Source organism: Xenopus laevis, chromosome 4L, assembly GCF_017654675.1.
Source record: "Xenopus laevis strain J_2021 chromosome 4L, Xenopus_laevis_v10.1, whole genome shotgun sequence".
NCBI classification, from domain to species: Eukaryota; Metazoa; Chordata; class Amphibia; order Anura; family Pipidae; genus Xenopus; species Xenopus laevis.
In genome coordinates this window covers 120,110,357-120,127,845 of record NC_054377.1, presented here as the reverse complement: position 1 = coordinate 120,127,845, position 17,489 = coordinate 120,110,357, and the positions used below count along the sequence as shown (strand labels likewise).

The following is a 17,489-nucleotide window of genomic DNA, read 5'->3' as shown; positions in this document are numbered from 1 at the left end:
CGTTTGGAGATCAGGTACAAGGACAGGGTTTATTTTTTTAATGCAGTTTGGTAGGGTGCAAGGGGTACATACATGGGCATAAATAGTTAAAAGATCAGTAACACCTAAAGATAAAATTGTTTTAAAGTAAAATCTAATGCACTGTTGCTATGCATTGGTAAAAGTTATGGGTTTGCTTTAGAAAGACTACTATACTTCATACAAATAGGCTATTGGGTAGCCATGGGGGCACCCATTCAAGCTAAAAAAGAAAAAAAGGCGCAGGCTACTGAAGGATTTTGCAGAGTGCATCTGGTATCTGCTGTGTAACCTGTGCTTTGAATGGCTGCCCCCATGGCTACACTTTTTTATATAACCTATAGTAGTGTTTTTAAAGCAAGCACACCAGTTGTACCAGTGCAGAACAACAGGGCATTATATTTTAATTACTTAAAAACAATTTAATATTCTGTTACTGTTCCTTTAAATTATGTGGAGGATATAGTTCTCCTTTAAGTAGACAGTCTAGCTTGTTTAGTAAGGTTTATAACTTTATTTCCCTGAAAAACCTCAGTACGCAATACTGGCAAAGGATCTTCTATGCAGCAGGCCTTATCTGTCCTTATCTGTATATCTATTCTTAATCATATCAGTGCTCTAATGTGGTAAACTTTCAACAGACACTTCTTAAATAGGTCTCTCAGGTTTCTAAGAGCAACCATAGGTAATAAAGTGAGTTCAAACTTCAAACATATACTGTGAAAGATGTTGGTTTGTGTTACTAGCCCTGTGACTTTTGACTGCATATATGTGCATTAGTGGCATTTTAATTGATTGTAGAAAAAGAATTGAGCCGCACACTAGTTATTCGGGGCAAGTTTTCCTCGACCTGTACCCACCCCGTGGTGATGTCACAAAAGGTGCGGGTCAGGTACGAGTCTATAAGTTGATGGGCCCGAAGCCAGCAGTATGAGGTCGCCCAAAGATGTTTTGTGGTAGCCAGCCGGGACCCGTGGGTCCTGCGGGTTCGGTCCGGCCGGCCCGCGCTTGCCTACTTGCTCCATGGTTGATTTCAGCCTAAATTTGTCATTTTTCAGCTCAAAATCATTGCTGATAGCAGGCAGCTTCCTTCAGTGGAACTGCCTTACTTTAGTCTTCGGTTTGGGGATCACTGTTTTAAACAGGTAACATTCTAATTGTATTTATTATTCGTTCCTTTCAATGTGCTACTCACCTGTGTAGCAATGGATACACTATCTTTTCCACTGCTTGTAACATTTTATTGAATGGAATAGTGTAATAAAGCAATCAAGTGCATATCTGTTCCGGGCTATTCGGATCACTGTCATTGAACTGTTGTTCACCTTTAAATTAACTTTTATTATGATGTAGAGTGATATTCTGGGACCATTTGCATATGGTTTTAATTTTTTATTATTGGTTGGTTTTGAGTTTTTTAGGTTTTTATTCCCCAGCTCTCCGATTTTCAAGTTCAGCAATATGGTTGTTAGGGTCCAAATTAGAACCATGCATTGATTTGAATAAGAGACTGGAACATGAATAGGAGAGTGCTGTAGTAGATGAGTAATAAAAAGTAGCAATACCAATACATTTGTAGCCTTATAGAGCATTTGTTTTTTAGATGGGGTCAGTGACCCCCATTTGAAAGCTGGAAATAGTCAGAAGAAGAAGGCAAATAATAAAAAAAAAAAAACTATAAAAAATAAATAAAGCTGACCAGTTGAAAAGTTGCTTATAATTGTATAGTCAAATAATTTGAAAGGCAAATAATTCAAAAATTATAAAAAAGAAAAAATGAAGGCCAGTTGAAAAGTTGCCTAGAATTAGCCATTCTAGAACATACTAAAAGTCAACTTAAAGGTGAACCACCCCTTTAATACTTTGAACTCAGTGATCCAAACACTTATCTGACAGCTTAAAATATTGTCCTCATATCCCACAGCTGCCAAGCTCCTCCCCAGCCAGTGATATTGTCTCTTGTATTAATACCAATTTTAAAGTGGAAATAAGGGCTTACAAGAAATTTTTACAAATTCTAAGCAGAAACACCTAAACAAGTCAGGCAAGCAGTGGTGATGTTTCTTCATTCTTTACCTCTTAAATCAATAAATAACATTTTATTGGATCCTCTCGGTGGCTGCCGTTTTTCTTGCAGTGAATCTTCGATTGCACCTGGAGAAAACCCAACCACTACAGTTTTCCTTGAGTGATGCTTGATTGGACAATTGCAGCTATTTTTATTTTATTTTTACCTCGCCTTATCTGACAGACTGCTGCTCAAATTCTGTTGAAGTCGGAATAGTTTGTGGGGAGTTGCTGCAGTTGGAGCCAATCAGAAACCAGTACAGAGGGACCTCGCTGCTAGGTGCCTATTTTTATTTTTTGCATTTCCAGTTGTTTGGGCTGTTGGCCTGAATGAACGGAACAATAGAAAAATCACTTTTACAATATCCAGTCGGTTGCATATCGGCCAGTGTTTGGCCACCTTTACCCTTGTCTACATAGAAATATGAAAAGAATTTCAGCTGGCGGCTCACACAATTGAGGGTGTGACTGGCCTTGCACTGAAATAAATAAAGCAGGAGTTGTCCTGATCTTTCACCTTTTATTTCATGTTCTGTTTTGACTGCTTACATTTGGGCTGTTCCTCAGTGTGTGTGTGTGTGTGTTCAAAATGACAATCATTTCTATGAAAGCCGAACAGTCACAAGCTACCAGCAAGAATGTTTTTCTTTCAGAACAAGCCAGTCTCTCACATGTAATTAGGGTTGCCACCCGGCTGGTATTTTACCAGCCTAGCTGGTAAAATACCTGCCGGGGCCGGTATTACAAATTTACCGGCAATGTAGCTGCCGGTAAATTTGTAATGCGATCAAAAGGAGCCCTCGGCCTGCCCCCAATCCCCTGCAACTTACCTTTTTTTTTTTTGCCTCTTCTGGCGTCCGCGGGTCTCCGTCGTGTGGCCCGCCCCTTTTGATGTCATGCCCCACCCCTTTTGATGTCACACCCCACCCATTTGAGGCCCCGCCCCCAGCAGCCGGTAAATTTTTTTTATAAAAGGTGGCAACCCTATAATGTAATGTGTTGCTTTCTGACATTATTTCTAGCAAAACTGAGCAGTTTTGCATTCATTTGCAATTTCATGCATTAGAAGTCTGAAAAAGCATGTCCCTGCTTGCTGCATGAATAACAACATAGACATATATATATATATACATTTCACTTGCCCCAGAAAAAAAATGTTGAGTCAGGGTAGGGATCTTCAAGACTGCAAATATTCGAGGACTTCTCAAAACTAAAGTAACTATAAGCCAGTTGTATCCTATAGCAGCCAATCGGTAATCAGGTCTGATCAGTTGCCCTCAGCAGGGCTTTTAATAAGATGCTTTTGGTTTCTTCTACTCCGTAAAACATTTCTCCAGTTTTGCCACTCAACCCAACTTGCTTGTGTTTCTTGCCTAGCAAGTACTGGAGACCAATATATTGACATCTGTGGTTTATGGTGGGGTCTTGTATAGTGAAGTTAACACCGTTAGGGTTGCCACCTTTTCTGGAAAAAAATACCGGCCTATATATTTAACTTTTTTCTCTTTTAATAACATTGGGATCAGCCATCAGTTTTACTGGCCAGGCCGGTAAAATACCGGCCAGGTGGCAACCCTAAACACAGTTAAGCTGGCCATACATGAGCAACTTTAGATGCCAACTCCAGACCAAGTCAACTGCTTATTCGCCCATGTATGAAGCCAAAATGAATACCTACCCAACCGATCTCTGCTAGTCCTTTACCAATGGGTCTGCATCAGACAAGGCTGCCCAATAACCGGATCCTTTCATATCCATTCTGACCAGCTGAAATCAGGGATAGAGAAGTGCCTAACATTAAAGTGGAAATTTAGAACAGCAGGTGTACCTTTCTATAAATGAGTAAATAAAAGATACAATATTGCTTTTACTAGAATGCTTTGCAAATGGAAAACAATAGTATCAAAACTTGTACCCATGCAGTTAGAATGACGGCATCACTTGTAGAGTTCCCCACCCAGAAAGCATGCAATTTCCAGGTACTTTCCTATGTGCAACCTGAACTTTAGCAGAAAACCAGTCCACCCTGCACCTATGATAGGTGGAAAAAGGTGGTTTGGAATTGGTGGGGGGTAGTCCTTTACACATCTTTTTGTAGGGCTTGGTAACTTTAGATTAGACAATGGTGTGACTGCTTCTTTTTATTTTATCTGTTGCTTGCATAACCTGAATTTAGTTGCAGGCGACCAGGAGTCGTGGATGCATCTAATTATATAACTTGGATCTGGTCTCAATCAGGGAAAGGAATGTTCTTGGCTGGGTGCTGTGTGTTTTTTATATTGTGTATCCACCCTCTGTTCAGTGCTACATTGAAGGAAGGGTAAAAAGGGCAATTGCTCTTATATCACAGGGCTAGTAAATATGCAAAAGGACAAAAAACTTATTAATACATAGTTTATTCCTTGTGGTATATATTGTTTATAGTACTACAAGTGTATGCAGCGCTTTACAAAGCATAAACACAAACAGGGCCCTTACCATATATTAAACTGAGAATTAAATAAGTACTAGTATTCTTGGGAGATGAAATTAAAGGAAAACTATACCCCCCCCAAACAATGTAGGTCTCTATAAAAAGATATTGCATAAAACAGCTCATATGTAAAATCCTGCTTCATGTAAATAAACCATTTTCATAATAATATACTTTTCTAGTAGTATGTAGTATGTGCCATTGTGTAATCATAAATAGAAAATTGCCATTTTAAAAAATAAGGGCCGCCCCCTGGGATCGTAGGATTCACTGTACTCACAAACATACCAACAAACCATACATGTTAGGTCACATGAGCCAATTAACAGACAGAGTTGTGTCTTTTGCTTCCACACTTCTTCCTGTTACAGTTAGAGTTGTAGTATTTCTGGTCAGGTGATCTCTGAGGCAGCACACAGACCATCACGAAATGGTGGCTCAAGGCAAGAGATGTAAAAGGGCAATATTTACTTAAATATATATTCCAGTTTGGTAAGATTCTTTAATATGCCACTTAATATGATATGAACGATCTGTTGCTTAAGTGTTCATTTTGGGGGTATAGTTTTCCTTTAATGCCCCAAAGAGATTACATTTTATGAGGAAGAGGAGACCAAAAAAAGAAAGGGATAGCACAAGTGTATAAGTCAGGTCTGTTGTAGCAGCGGAAGACTAATGAAGTGTTTCCTCTAGAAAATAATTCCATGAGAACAGGGTTAAGGTGGCCATACACAAGTCCATGAATGGGGCCCACTGATAGGCATGCCCAACTCATTCCTGGAGGAGAATAAGCTAGATATCTATTGGGCAGGTTTAAAAATCGCATTGGGCAATTGCTCATTGATGCGGTCCTCATCCCTACAGCCTGTATTTCTTTCATTATGCTCAATGATGGAGCGCTTGAACATATAACTTACATTAGTGGTACAGTAGGGTGCCAATCCAGAAGACCATTCTCCTGCAGAGGAGGCAATATAGATGAATTAAAAAATAATTCAGCAGCATGCCAATAATTGCTTAGTGTAATAAGTGATTTATTCAGCCCACATACAGAAAGGACAATGTTTTGCCCCCCCCCCCGGCCCTTTACATTACTTTAATTATGATCTAATCGCTTGTCCTTAGGCGGTGGTCACAGAGGCTGTTGTCAGCCTGTGTATTTTTGCAGGCTGTGAAAAGTAGATCTGCTCATTTCCCCTGATCCATTGATTTGAATCCAGTAAGCCTGTGTGTGGTCACACACAGCGGAGCTGAAGTCAGTATTTGGGTTGACCTTACCCTGTGTGTGACCACACATAGGTTGATCGAATTCAAATCAATGGAGCAGGCGCAGATCTGCTTCTCTCAGCCTGCAAAAATACACAGGTTGACAAAAACCAGAGCCAACAGCCTGTGTGCCCAAACCTTAGGGCCAGATCGCATGAAGGGACATATTTTTCCTGTGGGCCTTGGAAGGATATGTTATGCCCTGGTAAGAAAATAAGTGTGGCCTGAAAAGGTGAAGGAGGAAACTAATCTGACACTGATACTTCTCCCTTGGGGACTGGACGTACAGTGAGGTTGGAGGGAATATAGTAGTTCAGTCTTGGATATATTAAGTTTCAGGTAGGGAACAACTAAGATGAAGTGCTGGTGAGGCACATGATACAACTCTTGCCTGAATAGCATGGCAGGAGTTAGGATTTAGTATGTCGTCAATGTAAAGGTGGTAATAAAGGATGTGATGGGCTCACCAAGATAGAGAAGAGGCAGTTATTCTGACCCTTACACTGAAATAAGTTGGCCATACACGCACAGATACTAAATGGAGTTTCACATGATTATCTGTGTGTGTGCTGACCCATCGATATTCATCTACTGTGGGGTATGGGTTATGTTAAGGGATTGGGCATTCATCACCTGTTGACTGTCAGCCACTTTATAATGAATCCACAGATGAGGAAGTGAAGAGGAGCTGTGTTTATTCAGGTGTGCAAATGGAGTGCAGCAACATTTGGTTTAACATGTTTTAATATATAAATTAAACCAGAAGTGAACCCTGACAGAATGCAATTAGCTGCTCACACCCACCTTGAACCAACCAAGATATCTAAATATGGTGGCTTGTTTCACTCGGTTTTGTTTATAAAGCCCCGTTGTCGTAATCAGAGCCCACTTTTTATCATTCACAGAGAAAGCCACCGATGGATCTCTTCGTGCGGAAGACTGGGGTCTTAACATGGAGGTCTGTGATATTATCAATGAGACAGAAGAGGGGTAAGAACATTTGCCAGATTGTCAGAGGGCTAAAATATGTTGTATGTGAATGTACAGACTTGTAGTGGGTGCAAAGATAAATCTGTTGTAGCATTTATTCACTGCCAGTAATTGTATTTTATACCCCTGTATATGGTATCCTTCCAAATAATTCATAATTTGTGATATCATGTGTCATGTGATTCATTGCAAATTGTTTATTATAAAAAGTAATGTATCCATGTTGTAAATCAGTACATTTGAGCTTGAGGCTGTATAGGAGCTAATGTACTACTTATGGGAAAATATAAGGATATCGGGGTTACCAGATTATGTGTATTATTCAAATGCAGTCACTATCTAATTGGTGCAGCCCAGCAAAGTACATTTATCTTTTAATGGTATCCTTATTTTGGGGATTACTATAACATACAAATCTCATGCAGGATTTTCACAACCACTGGACCGGTAGTTATTAGCACGCAATATTCTTAAGGGGTTATGGTGTAATCTATTCTTTCTCTTCTACTGCAATATAGTTCCTGCTCTGAGCCTTTCACATACCTGTTTCTGCCTTGATTGACCTAGTTGCCTAATTTCTTGTGACATTTTGCTTCTATAGCCCAAAAGATGCCGTCCGAGCGTTAAAGAAGAGGATTGTGGGTAATAAAAACTTTCGGGAAGTGATGCTGACATTAACGGTGAGACATAGCTACCACATTTTCTGACTCTTTAGGGTTATTTAAGCTGCTGTTCAAATGTTATACGACTTTTGGAGATGAATGTGCCACTGCCCGGAGTTGCAATCATGGCACACTCGTCCCTAACCTTCCCTGTGAGTGGTACATTATTAGCCATCAGTACCACTTACAGAGATACATTTTGGTACTGGCTATTGAAGGGCATATCATTTTATTCTCACCATAATACATAGTAACATAGTAAGTCAGGTTGAAAAAAGACACACGTCCATCAAGTTCAACCTTTTTTTTTTTTTTTAATCTGCCTAACTGCCAGTTAATCCAGAGGAAGACAAAAAACCCCATCTGAAGCCTCTCCAATTTGCCTCAGAGGGGGAAAAAATTCCTTCCTGACTCCCAAAATGGCAATCGGACTAGTCCCTGGATCAACTTGTACTATGAGCTATCTTCCATATCCCTGTATTCCCTCACTTGCTAAAAAGCCATTCAACCCCTTCTTAAAGCTATCTAATGTATCAGCCTGTACAACTGATTCAGGGAGAGAATTCCACATCTTCACAGCTCTCACTGTAAAAAACCCCTTCCGAATATTTAGGCGGAACCTCTTTTCTTCTAATCGGAATGGGTGACCTCGTGTCAGCTGGAAAGACCTACTGGTAAATAATAATAGAGAGATTATTATATGATCCCCTTATATTATTTATACATAGTTATCATATCACCCCCAGCGTGAACATCCCCAATTTGGCCAGTCTTTCCTCATAGCTAAGATTTTCCCTATCTTTCACCAGCTTAGTTGCCCTTCTCTGTACCCTCTCTAATACAATAATGTCCTGTTTGAGTGATGGAGACCAAAACTGTACGGCATATTCTAGATGGGGCCTTACAAGTGCTCTATACAGTGGAAGAATGACCCCCTCCTCCCTTGACTCTATGCCCCTTTTAATACAGCTCAAGACCTTATTTGCCCTTGATGCTGCTGACTGGCATTGCTTGCTACAGCCAAGTTTATCATCTACAAGGACTCCAAGGTCCTTTTCCATAATGGATTTGCCTAGTGCAGTCCCATTAAGGGTATAAGTGGCTTAGATATTTTTACATCCCAGGTACATGACTTTACATTTATCAACATTGAATCTGATTTGCCACTTAGCTGCCCAGATTGCCAGTTTGTCAAGATTGTGTTGCAAGGATGCCACATCCTGGATGGAATTAATTGGGCTGGATAGTTTTGTATTATCTGCAAACACAGATACATTACTTACAACACCCTCCCCTAAGTCATTAATGAACAAGTTAAATAAAAGTGGACCCAATACTGAGTCCTGGGGGACCCCACTAAGAACCTTACTCCAAGTAGAGAATGTACCATTAACAACCACCCTCTGTACCCGATCCTGTAGCCAGTTTGCTATCCATGTGCAAACGACTTCATTAAGCCCAACAGACCTTAGTTTAGAAAGCAGTCGTTTGTGGGGCACAGTATCAAACGCTTTGGTATAATCCAAATCATAATCCAGATCACATCTACTGCCCCCCCCCCCACTGTCCAGCATCTTACTTACCTCATCATAAAAAGCAATCAAATTTGTCTGACATGACCTATCCTTCATAAAGCCATAATGTTCCCAGAGTTTAATTGATTAATTGATCGGACAGGACTAAAAATCCCGTCGGATTGCGGCTGCATCTGTTCGTTGATGCAGTCGCGAGATCCGACCACACTTTACCCAACGTTCAGATCCGATCGTTGGGCCCTAGGGCCCACGATCGGATCAGCCCCATATTGTCCACCTCAAGATGGGCATATCGGGGAGAGATTCGCTCATTTGGCGTCATCGCCAAACGAGCGGATCTCTCCGTGTATGGCCACCTTTACTAATTCAGATGAGCCCAGGGGTTAATTTGTTATGGAACAGCTTTCTATGTCCTCAGAAATAATTGTTGAAACAGGAGGCAGACATTATTATTTAGTGTAAAGCAGCATGAATAATAAATAATCACAAGCGGTTAATCTGCGTATGAGTGCTCTCCTCTTTTTCAACTTTTAGTAATTATTATTTAGGCATAAAGTAATGTAACGAAAGAAGTGACTAAACATTTTATTTTTCATGCAAAATACTAGTAGGTAGCTAATTGGAGTTTTACAGGGGAAGTTGTCTCTAATTGGCATAGAGAACCGACACACAACAGATTATTATTCATCTATATTTGTGAGCGCTACTGCTTCAGGTGATGTATAGGGAAGTACAATTCATGATGAGCCAGTGGAAAAATGATTATAAACAAGATTAAATGTATTAAATGTTTGCTTTGCTTACTAAGCATTATTATTCTGAGAAATTCTTATCAGCTTTTTGAGTAAAATGAAAACATATAAAGCCTCATTTAGCATATGGGCACGCTAAAATTTACATAAATTTGACATATTCATTAAAGGTAGTTGTGGCCAAACCGTCTTCTTGCACTTCTACATAGTTGCTTTGAGCTGCAGTGCTCCTGTCCAGCATTTTTTGATGAATGGCATGTAAGTGTGCCCATTTAAGTGAGTCTGGGGAACCCTGGAATTACTGCCATCCTGGCAGTCATTCCTGGCAGTGGCGTAACTTGGTTTTGATGGGCCTTCCCAAAATAATCTACTGAAGGAGCCCAGAGCCAACAGTCTCTCCTCCCGGGCATCAGCATGCCACTATTTTAAAGGTATGAGAGGGGCTGGAGGACTACGATTTAGCAGACCCCGTGGTCTGGGCTCCCTGCGACTGTGGGGTCTGCTGTATAGTTTGTTTCGCCACTGATTCCTGGGTTCCCACAGCAGATTGTATCAATATGCACTGCTAAATGATTCTTACACAAATGCTGTTTTTTGATACTGCATTCATTTGTGTGCTGGAAGTGAAGCTATTCCCAAGCACCTTCTTTGGCACTTTGCAGGATTACTCCAGATTGCAAATCTCCCCAATTGCCAATACCCTTAAATCGTAAGAATTTTGAGGTATACTTTGTGTGCATCTGCTGGTATATAAAGCTTACTGCATAGCTATCTTCTGTGTGATGATATTGCTGGGTAGTGTGTTTACCTGCAGTGTGTTGAGGATTGAATAATGAGTGTAACCATATTATGCTTAAAACAACTACTTGTAGTTTTCTGGGGATTACTGCATGAATGTTGCTGGCTCAATAGAAAAAGGGTTCAAATGTTTGTTCAGCTCTTACTCACTTTACCATTTCAATCACTTCCCAGCTCATGGAGACTTGTGTGAAGAACTGTGGTCATCGATTTCATGTTCTAGTCGCTAGCCAAGAGTTTGTGGAAGGAGTTCTAGTGAAGACAATTCTTCCTAAAAACAACCCTCCAGCTATTGTCCATGATAAAGTTCTTACTCTAATACAGGTAAGGGTGATGATGGTGAACATTCTTTACACTGGATCCCAAATGACTGTTTTGGTATTTGATTTGATTTTGGGATATTGCCAATGAGAAGGCTCAACAATTCCAGTTCTGTCACTCATACTGTGCTAAGACTACTATGGAAGGATTGCACTGCTCCATAGTTCAGCTTGACCAAAGGAAGCTGCTTTTTCATCTCTCTGTCTTAGAGTCATAAATTGAAATCCATCTGTGTGAGGACCATTTGTAATCCATGTGTATTTCCATAAAGGACAATCTGCAATTTTAGGTCTTGTTTTTTACCTGAATCATCATCTTAACCTTCTAAATCTCTTTGTTGTAGGCCTGGGCAGATGCCTTCCGTAGCTCTCCAGACCTAACTGGGGTGGTCAGCATATATGAAGATTTAAGGAGGAAAGGGCTGGAATTTCCAATGACTAATTTGGACACTCTGTCTCCTATACATACACCACAAGCAGTAAGGAACTTGTTTGAATAAGTGGGATGGGGGAATTTTAACTGGTTTCCAAAACTGGAGAGGTCCTAGAACAGTATTAAAAAAAAAAGTATTCTTACATTAGTTTTAAACTGACTCATGCAATGGTTACTGCCTACAAAGCCCAAGAAACAAATTATAAAATTCTTTCTCGTTGATATCGATGCCCGGCGGTCTTGCATAAGATGTTCCCCTCCACCTCCAACACATGCTGGAGATGTAATACACAGAAGGGAGATATGATTCACATATGGTGGGAGTGTCCCATGCTTCAAAGTTATTGGGTAGCAATATTTAACTGTATAGCAAAAGTCATCGCTATTGATCTCCCCTTAGATCCTGCATTAGCACTACTGTCAATACCACCTCCCCATTTCACTATTACAAAGAAAGCGTTCCTAGCTTTTGCATTAACGGCAGCCAGGGCAGTAATACCCAGATTCTGGAAACAGAGTCGCACGCCCCCAGTGGGTGACTGGATGAAAGAACTCAATTCCATTATGCGCAATGAAGAGTTGCTTTCTTATTCGAATAAAACACAAAATAACTATGTACGTACATGGTCTGCTTGGACCCTCTTCAAGGAGTCTTCTGAGTATGTTAACATGTTGGTTGTTTTAAGGGTATGATGGATCATTGCAGAGTGTCCTGTGTGCTGACAAATTGTGTCCTGTTTATCAACCGATATTGTGGTATAAAGTTGGGTTCCGTATTTTCCCTCCATACTTTAGACGGAGGGTAGAAGTAATAGTTAGGAACTGTGTCCCCCCCCCTTGTCCTTAATGTTTTGTCGTTTTTTTTGTTTTTGTTTTGTTTCATATGTAAGTGCATAAGCACGGATAAGGAGGACACGTCTAAAATTTTGTTTTAAATGCAAAGGGGTGTCTGTCGGATGTTTGCACAGCAGATATATTCCCTATCGTTTGTGAGTGTATATTATTGAAATATATGATGTGTTCTTCATGCTTTGTGCATCTCTACTCTTATTTTGTCTAACCGATTGTAATGTGTATGTTTTGAGTTTGGAAAATGGAAAATAAAGAATATATAAAAAAAAAAAAAAAGTATTCTTTATCTTTAGTACTGATAAATAGTAGCTTGCAAATTAATTTAGCAGCAGGCAGAAGTTCAAACCCGTCTGGCCTAGGTTAAACCTCTATTTATCTCAGTAATGCACCTTTGCTGTAGTTGTTTGCTGTAGTCTTTTACAAGCACCCAGGGATGTAATTATAGCTTGTGCTGGCCTAGGTTGTAATGGAAAATGTGGCTGCTAGGCTGTGGGAAATACTGTTTTTATGAACCCTTGTATTTATGCACCTTTTACAGCCCCCCTGATGCCACTAATTCAAGAATTAAATGGAAATAAAGGTAGAAGCTGCATATGTGAAGCAGAATAAAAGTTTTCTTGTGTTGCCTTCTATACATGAGCATTAAACACTTGTCCTTTTTATTAGAAATTCATTATTGATCCCCTTGGTTTAAATTTAGGAAGCCTCTAACTACAATTTCTTTGTTCTGAATTCTTTAACCTGCATGCCATAAAGCCCTGAAGTCTGCCATTGAAGATTTAATACTCTACTTAGCTCTCTTTTAATAGCCACCCTTTATAGCCCCTGACTGATCAATATCCATCTGAAGATGAACACATGTACATAATATTGTTTCTCTGTCATCATAGGGGGACACAGGGACGACGGGGTTAAGCTCCACCCTCCAGGAGGCAGGACACTTACTAATAAAATTGTGGGCGTGCCTAACCGGCTTAACCCCCACACTCCAGCTTATCCAATCAGTTTTTTTTTTTTCCTTACAAAAGATTCATCATGTCCAGGATACCTGCAGACCCAGAAAAAGCTACTGCCTTTCTAAATTGCATCACAAACTTAGAACAAACCGGAGTGATTGTTCCAGTGCCACATTCAGAGAGATTTTCCGGGTTCTATTCCAACATTTTTATGGTGCCAAAGAAAAACGGCTCGTTCAGGCCGGTACTAGATCTCAAACAACTGAACAATTTCGTCAGATCGGTACGATTCAAAATGGAGACCCTGAGATCGGTGATAAGAGGGATGGAGAAAAATCAACTGCTGATGTCTATCGATATCAAAGATGCGTACCTCCATGTGCCAATTTGGCCGCCACATCACTCCTTCCTTCGATTCGCGTTCAGGAATCGACACTACCAGTTTGTGGCTCTACCGTTTGGACTCTCTTCAGCCCCCAGAGTGTTCACAAAACTAATGGCAGTATCGGCTGCAGCATTACGTCTGCAAGGAATTTCAGTCACCCCTTATCTGGACGATCTGCTTCTGAAAGCCAGATCAGAGACGAAGGCAGAGGAAGATCGGAGCAAAGCAATCAGTCTTCTGCAGAGTTTCGGCTGGACCATAAATTGGTCGAAGTCCAATCTGCGACCCAGTCATCACATGACATTCCTGGGTCTCGAGTTCAATACCATCACACAAATGGTGCATCTTCCGTTGGACAAGCAAATGAAGGTCAGGAATCAAGTCCGTCTACTCCTCCGAGATCGGAGTCCAACTGTTCATCTAGGAATGAGAGTGCTGGGACTCATGGTTGCTACCATAGAAGCCGTTCCATTTGCACAGATTCACTTACGACCGTTGCAAGCGAACATTCTAACATCATGGAAAGGAGGAGCTCTCACTCGCAAGCATACATGTCCAAAGGCAAGACTCCACCGGAGGGAATTCGAGCTCATTCCACAAGATCAATCGGAGCTTCCTGGGCTTGGCGCAATTCGGCCTCATTGGACCAGATCTGCATGGCGGCTACCTGGTCCTCTGTGCATACTTTTACAAAATTCTATAAAGTTGATATTTTTTCTTCAGCTGAAGCTTCCTTTGGGCGCAAGGTGCTTCATTCCGTGCTGAAATAATGGTTAATTCTTTTTTTTTTTCCCGCCCTGCTGTTTTTGGGGGCTGCTTTGTTAAGTCCCCATCGTCCCTGTGTCCCCCTATGATGACAGAGAAAAGAGGATGTTTTATACTTACCGTTAAATCTGTTTCTCTGTGATCAATAGGGGGACACAGGGCGTCCCGCCCTAAAGATTTCTTTTTGACCATTTGGTCATTACGGGATAATTCCCTGATTTACCTTCTACGAGGGTTATTATTTTGTTTATTACGATATCTTGTTACAGCATCTTTTGTGACAAACTGATTGGATAAGCTGGAGTGTGGGGGTTAAGCCGGTTAGGCACGCCCACAATTTTATTAGTAAGTGTCCTGCCTCCTGGAGGGTGGAGCTTAACCCCATCGTCCCTGTGTCCCCCTATTGATCACAGAGAAACAGATTTAACGGTAAGTATAAAAAATCCTGTTATCCTTAGAGTGCTTACATTGTAATTAGGTAATACAATTACAAAAAAAACAAACTTTTAAACGTTCATTTGGGCTAACGACAAAGGTGTATTCCCATTATGGGTGCGCTGAACCTTATGATTCGGGATTGGGATGAATCCGGAATCATACTCTGGATTTGGGCGAATCCTGGCCGCCATGTTGGGTGGAAATTTCATGTGTGTCAAATTCTTTGCAATTTGGTTCAGCCAGACTCTTGGATTTGGTTGAATCCACTTGAAAATGCAGTGCACTATGGGATTCAATGATTAAGCCTGGTTTGCTGGCATTTGGGGGTATAAACTTAACATATTTTCAGATGGTTGCTATGGTATCACAAGGTTTTAGTTATGTCATTATGTGGCATTACGTCACCAAATCCTGCAGTTCTACCGTTAAATACCACTATTTGATGCAATTTTTGTTCAGTTCCCCCACTTTTGGTGTGCTGTCTAGTGTGTTGTCTCCATTGCACAATTCATGATGATCTTTTGAAAATGAACAATGCACAGGCACTTTTTGTCACTGAACAGATCTTTATGGTTTGAGATCCCCAGTTATCATACTCAGGAGCAAGAGCATGAAGTATTTCAGGCTTTAAGTCCCAGAATTCATCACTTTACAATGGAAAAGATAAGGGTAGGGTTGCATTACAGTGAGATTCTAGGCAGGCTGGGAAACTGGCAGACACACAGACAGGCTTTTATGGTTTAATTTGAATCTGTGGAATCTGGTATGTCTGTGTAATAATAAATACATTTCATCGTCTTTATGTACCTTTTCTTCAAAAACCCTACTGAATGAGTTCATGTCAATGCGGGTGTAACTTCCCTTTTTAAATTTTTTTATTATGCACAAAATCCTACTGTGCATAATTTTGTAATATTACAAAAGGCTTTTTGGTGTTCTCAGTGGTATATTCAGTACTCAGTATATTCTATTTTTTTTTCTCTTCAGAGTTTCTCTGCACCAGAAGCACCTTCTCGACAGGACTGTCCTTCCTCAGAGCTTCCTCAGAGAGGTGGGTCAGTCTGTTCTGCACCCCCTCCTTACGCTGTTCCAGATATAGCGCCTGGCAACTCCGCTATTACCCCCACACCTGATCAGGTAAACAAATATTTTATTTTCTTTCCTAGAAAATTGCCTTATCACTTCCTGGCACACAGTTCTAATTAGTTCAATATTATCTATTGTAAAGAGTAAAGCTTGAGAACCGATTACCAAAAATATCAGTTACTAAGAATAGACATTACTATCATATCACTGTTTGCTCATATCACTGTTTGGTCTCAATTGTCTAAATATAGACATGATGATGTGGGCCGCTAAATGGCATTTCTTTTTGCAATAGTTGGTGAAGCTGCGCAACGAGCTGGAAGTGGTGAATGGTAATGTGAGGGTGATGTCGGAAATGTTGACAGAGCTGGTCCCTCAGAAAGCCAAACAGTCGGACGTGGAGCTGCTTCAGGTGGGTGGTGGATCTGATTACTTCTCAGCAGAATGGTATCAATAGAACTTTTGTGATCAATAGACTGAGAATTATCACAGTCTAGTGTAAATGTGAATGGCCAGAAATGAAAGCTTTTTGTACACCTTGAAAGATAATGATATATATATGCGTGTAATGGCACATCGAATGATTTAGAGCTTTTGGCAATTTCCAGATTGGTGGGTAGACAGACAGTTGTCCCTCAATTCACTGCACCTGTATGATGCACTTTTTTGATGATAACCATTTGACTCATGCGGTTCAAGTGATTACCATTCAAATGAAAGGGGTACCACCCACCCACCATGCTGGAAATCGCATGTCAAGATGCTCCAAATCACTCTTTGTGGTTTAAAATGTAGTGATTTGGGGCATCTTTACACGACTTGTATCACATTTAGGTTAAAAACATAACATCAAGGACATTTTTTTGTGTTCCATGAATTATTGGCTACAGTTGTTTTTTTTTCTAATTTTTTTTTTAAATTTTTTTACAGGAATTGAATCGGACCTGCCGAGCAATGCAGCAGCGAGTTTTGGAGCTAATCCCCCGTGTAACCCACGAACAGCTGACTGAAGAGCTTCTTATTGTGAATGATAACCTCAATAATGTCTTCATTCGTCATGAAAGGTATTGACTCTATAGAGACATACTGTAAGGGATCTTAACTGTGAATATTATTTTGTAATGTGTTTATTAATGTCTTGAGGGTCCCAGATTTCCTTGCCTATTTAGACTGCAGTCATCTGAAATGTGACATTGCTAGCACTTTAAGGTTTGCCATTCAACATGATGGGAGATGACAAGGGGCACTAGAATGCTGTGCCACAAAAACACAATCGGCCAAACACCAGAAATGTGTCCCACAGTCCTTAAACCTGTCACTGCGATGTACATAGATAGATATTTGTTCATTGTAACAGCCCACCACCAGTATTGGCACCAATGCAGTTTCCCAATGTTCAGTTATGATTTAATTTGGGAATGAAGCCCTTTCTGCTTGTTTGTAAATAAGCCAGTTCTATTTCTCTCATTCATTTCTGGATTATCCTAAAATTATTAGTCCTCAGATCAATTTATAAATAGCTAAAGCATTTCTAATGCTATAGAAACAATTTATGTTGATATGAAACAGCAGCACAGGCTTTCGAAATATTGCCTGTCTAATGCAGTTTTTACTTACAGGTTTGAGAGGATGATCTCTGTTCAGCAAGGCCCAGTAGCAGAGGCGCAGGTAATTTTAACAAGTTATAGGAATT

The 17,489-nt window shown here is 40.4% G+C and overlaps 1 protein-coding gene across 1 annotated transcript in view; it reads left to right on the top strand.

Moving 5' to 3' along the window:
- The window catches only part of tom1.L (target of myb1 membrane trafficking protein L homeolog), a 71,627-nt gene that overhangs the window by 12,511 nt on the left and 41,627 nt on the right, over positions 1–17,489 (top strand). The window contains exons 2-9 of the mRNA XM_018258860.2: positions 6,730–6,814; positions 7,416–7,494; positions 10,736–10,885; positions 11,226–11,360; positions 15,698–15,847; positions 16,092–16,208; positions 16,727–16,860; positions 17,416–17,464. Coding sequence (XP_018114349.1) covers positions 6,730–6,814; positions 7,416–7,494; positions 10,736–10,885; positions 11,226–11,360; positions 15,698–15,847; positions 16,092–16,208; positions 16,727–16,860; positions 17,416–17,464 — 899 coding nt within the window. The remainder of the gene's footprint in view (positions 1–6,729; positions 6,815–7,415; positions 7,495–10,735; positions 10,886–11,225; positions 11,361–15,697; positions 15,848–16,091; positions 16,209–16,726; positions 16,861–17,415; positions 17,465–17,489) is intronic.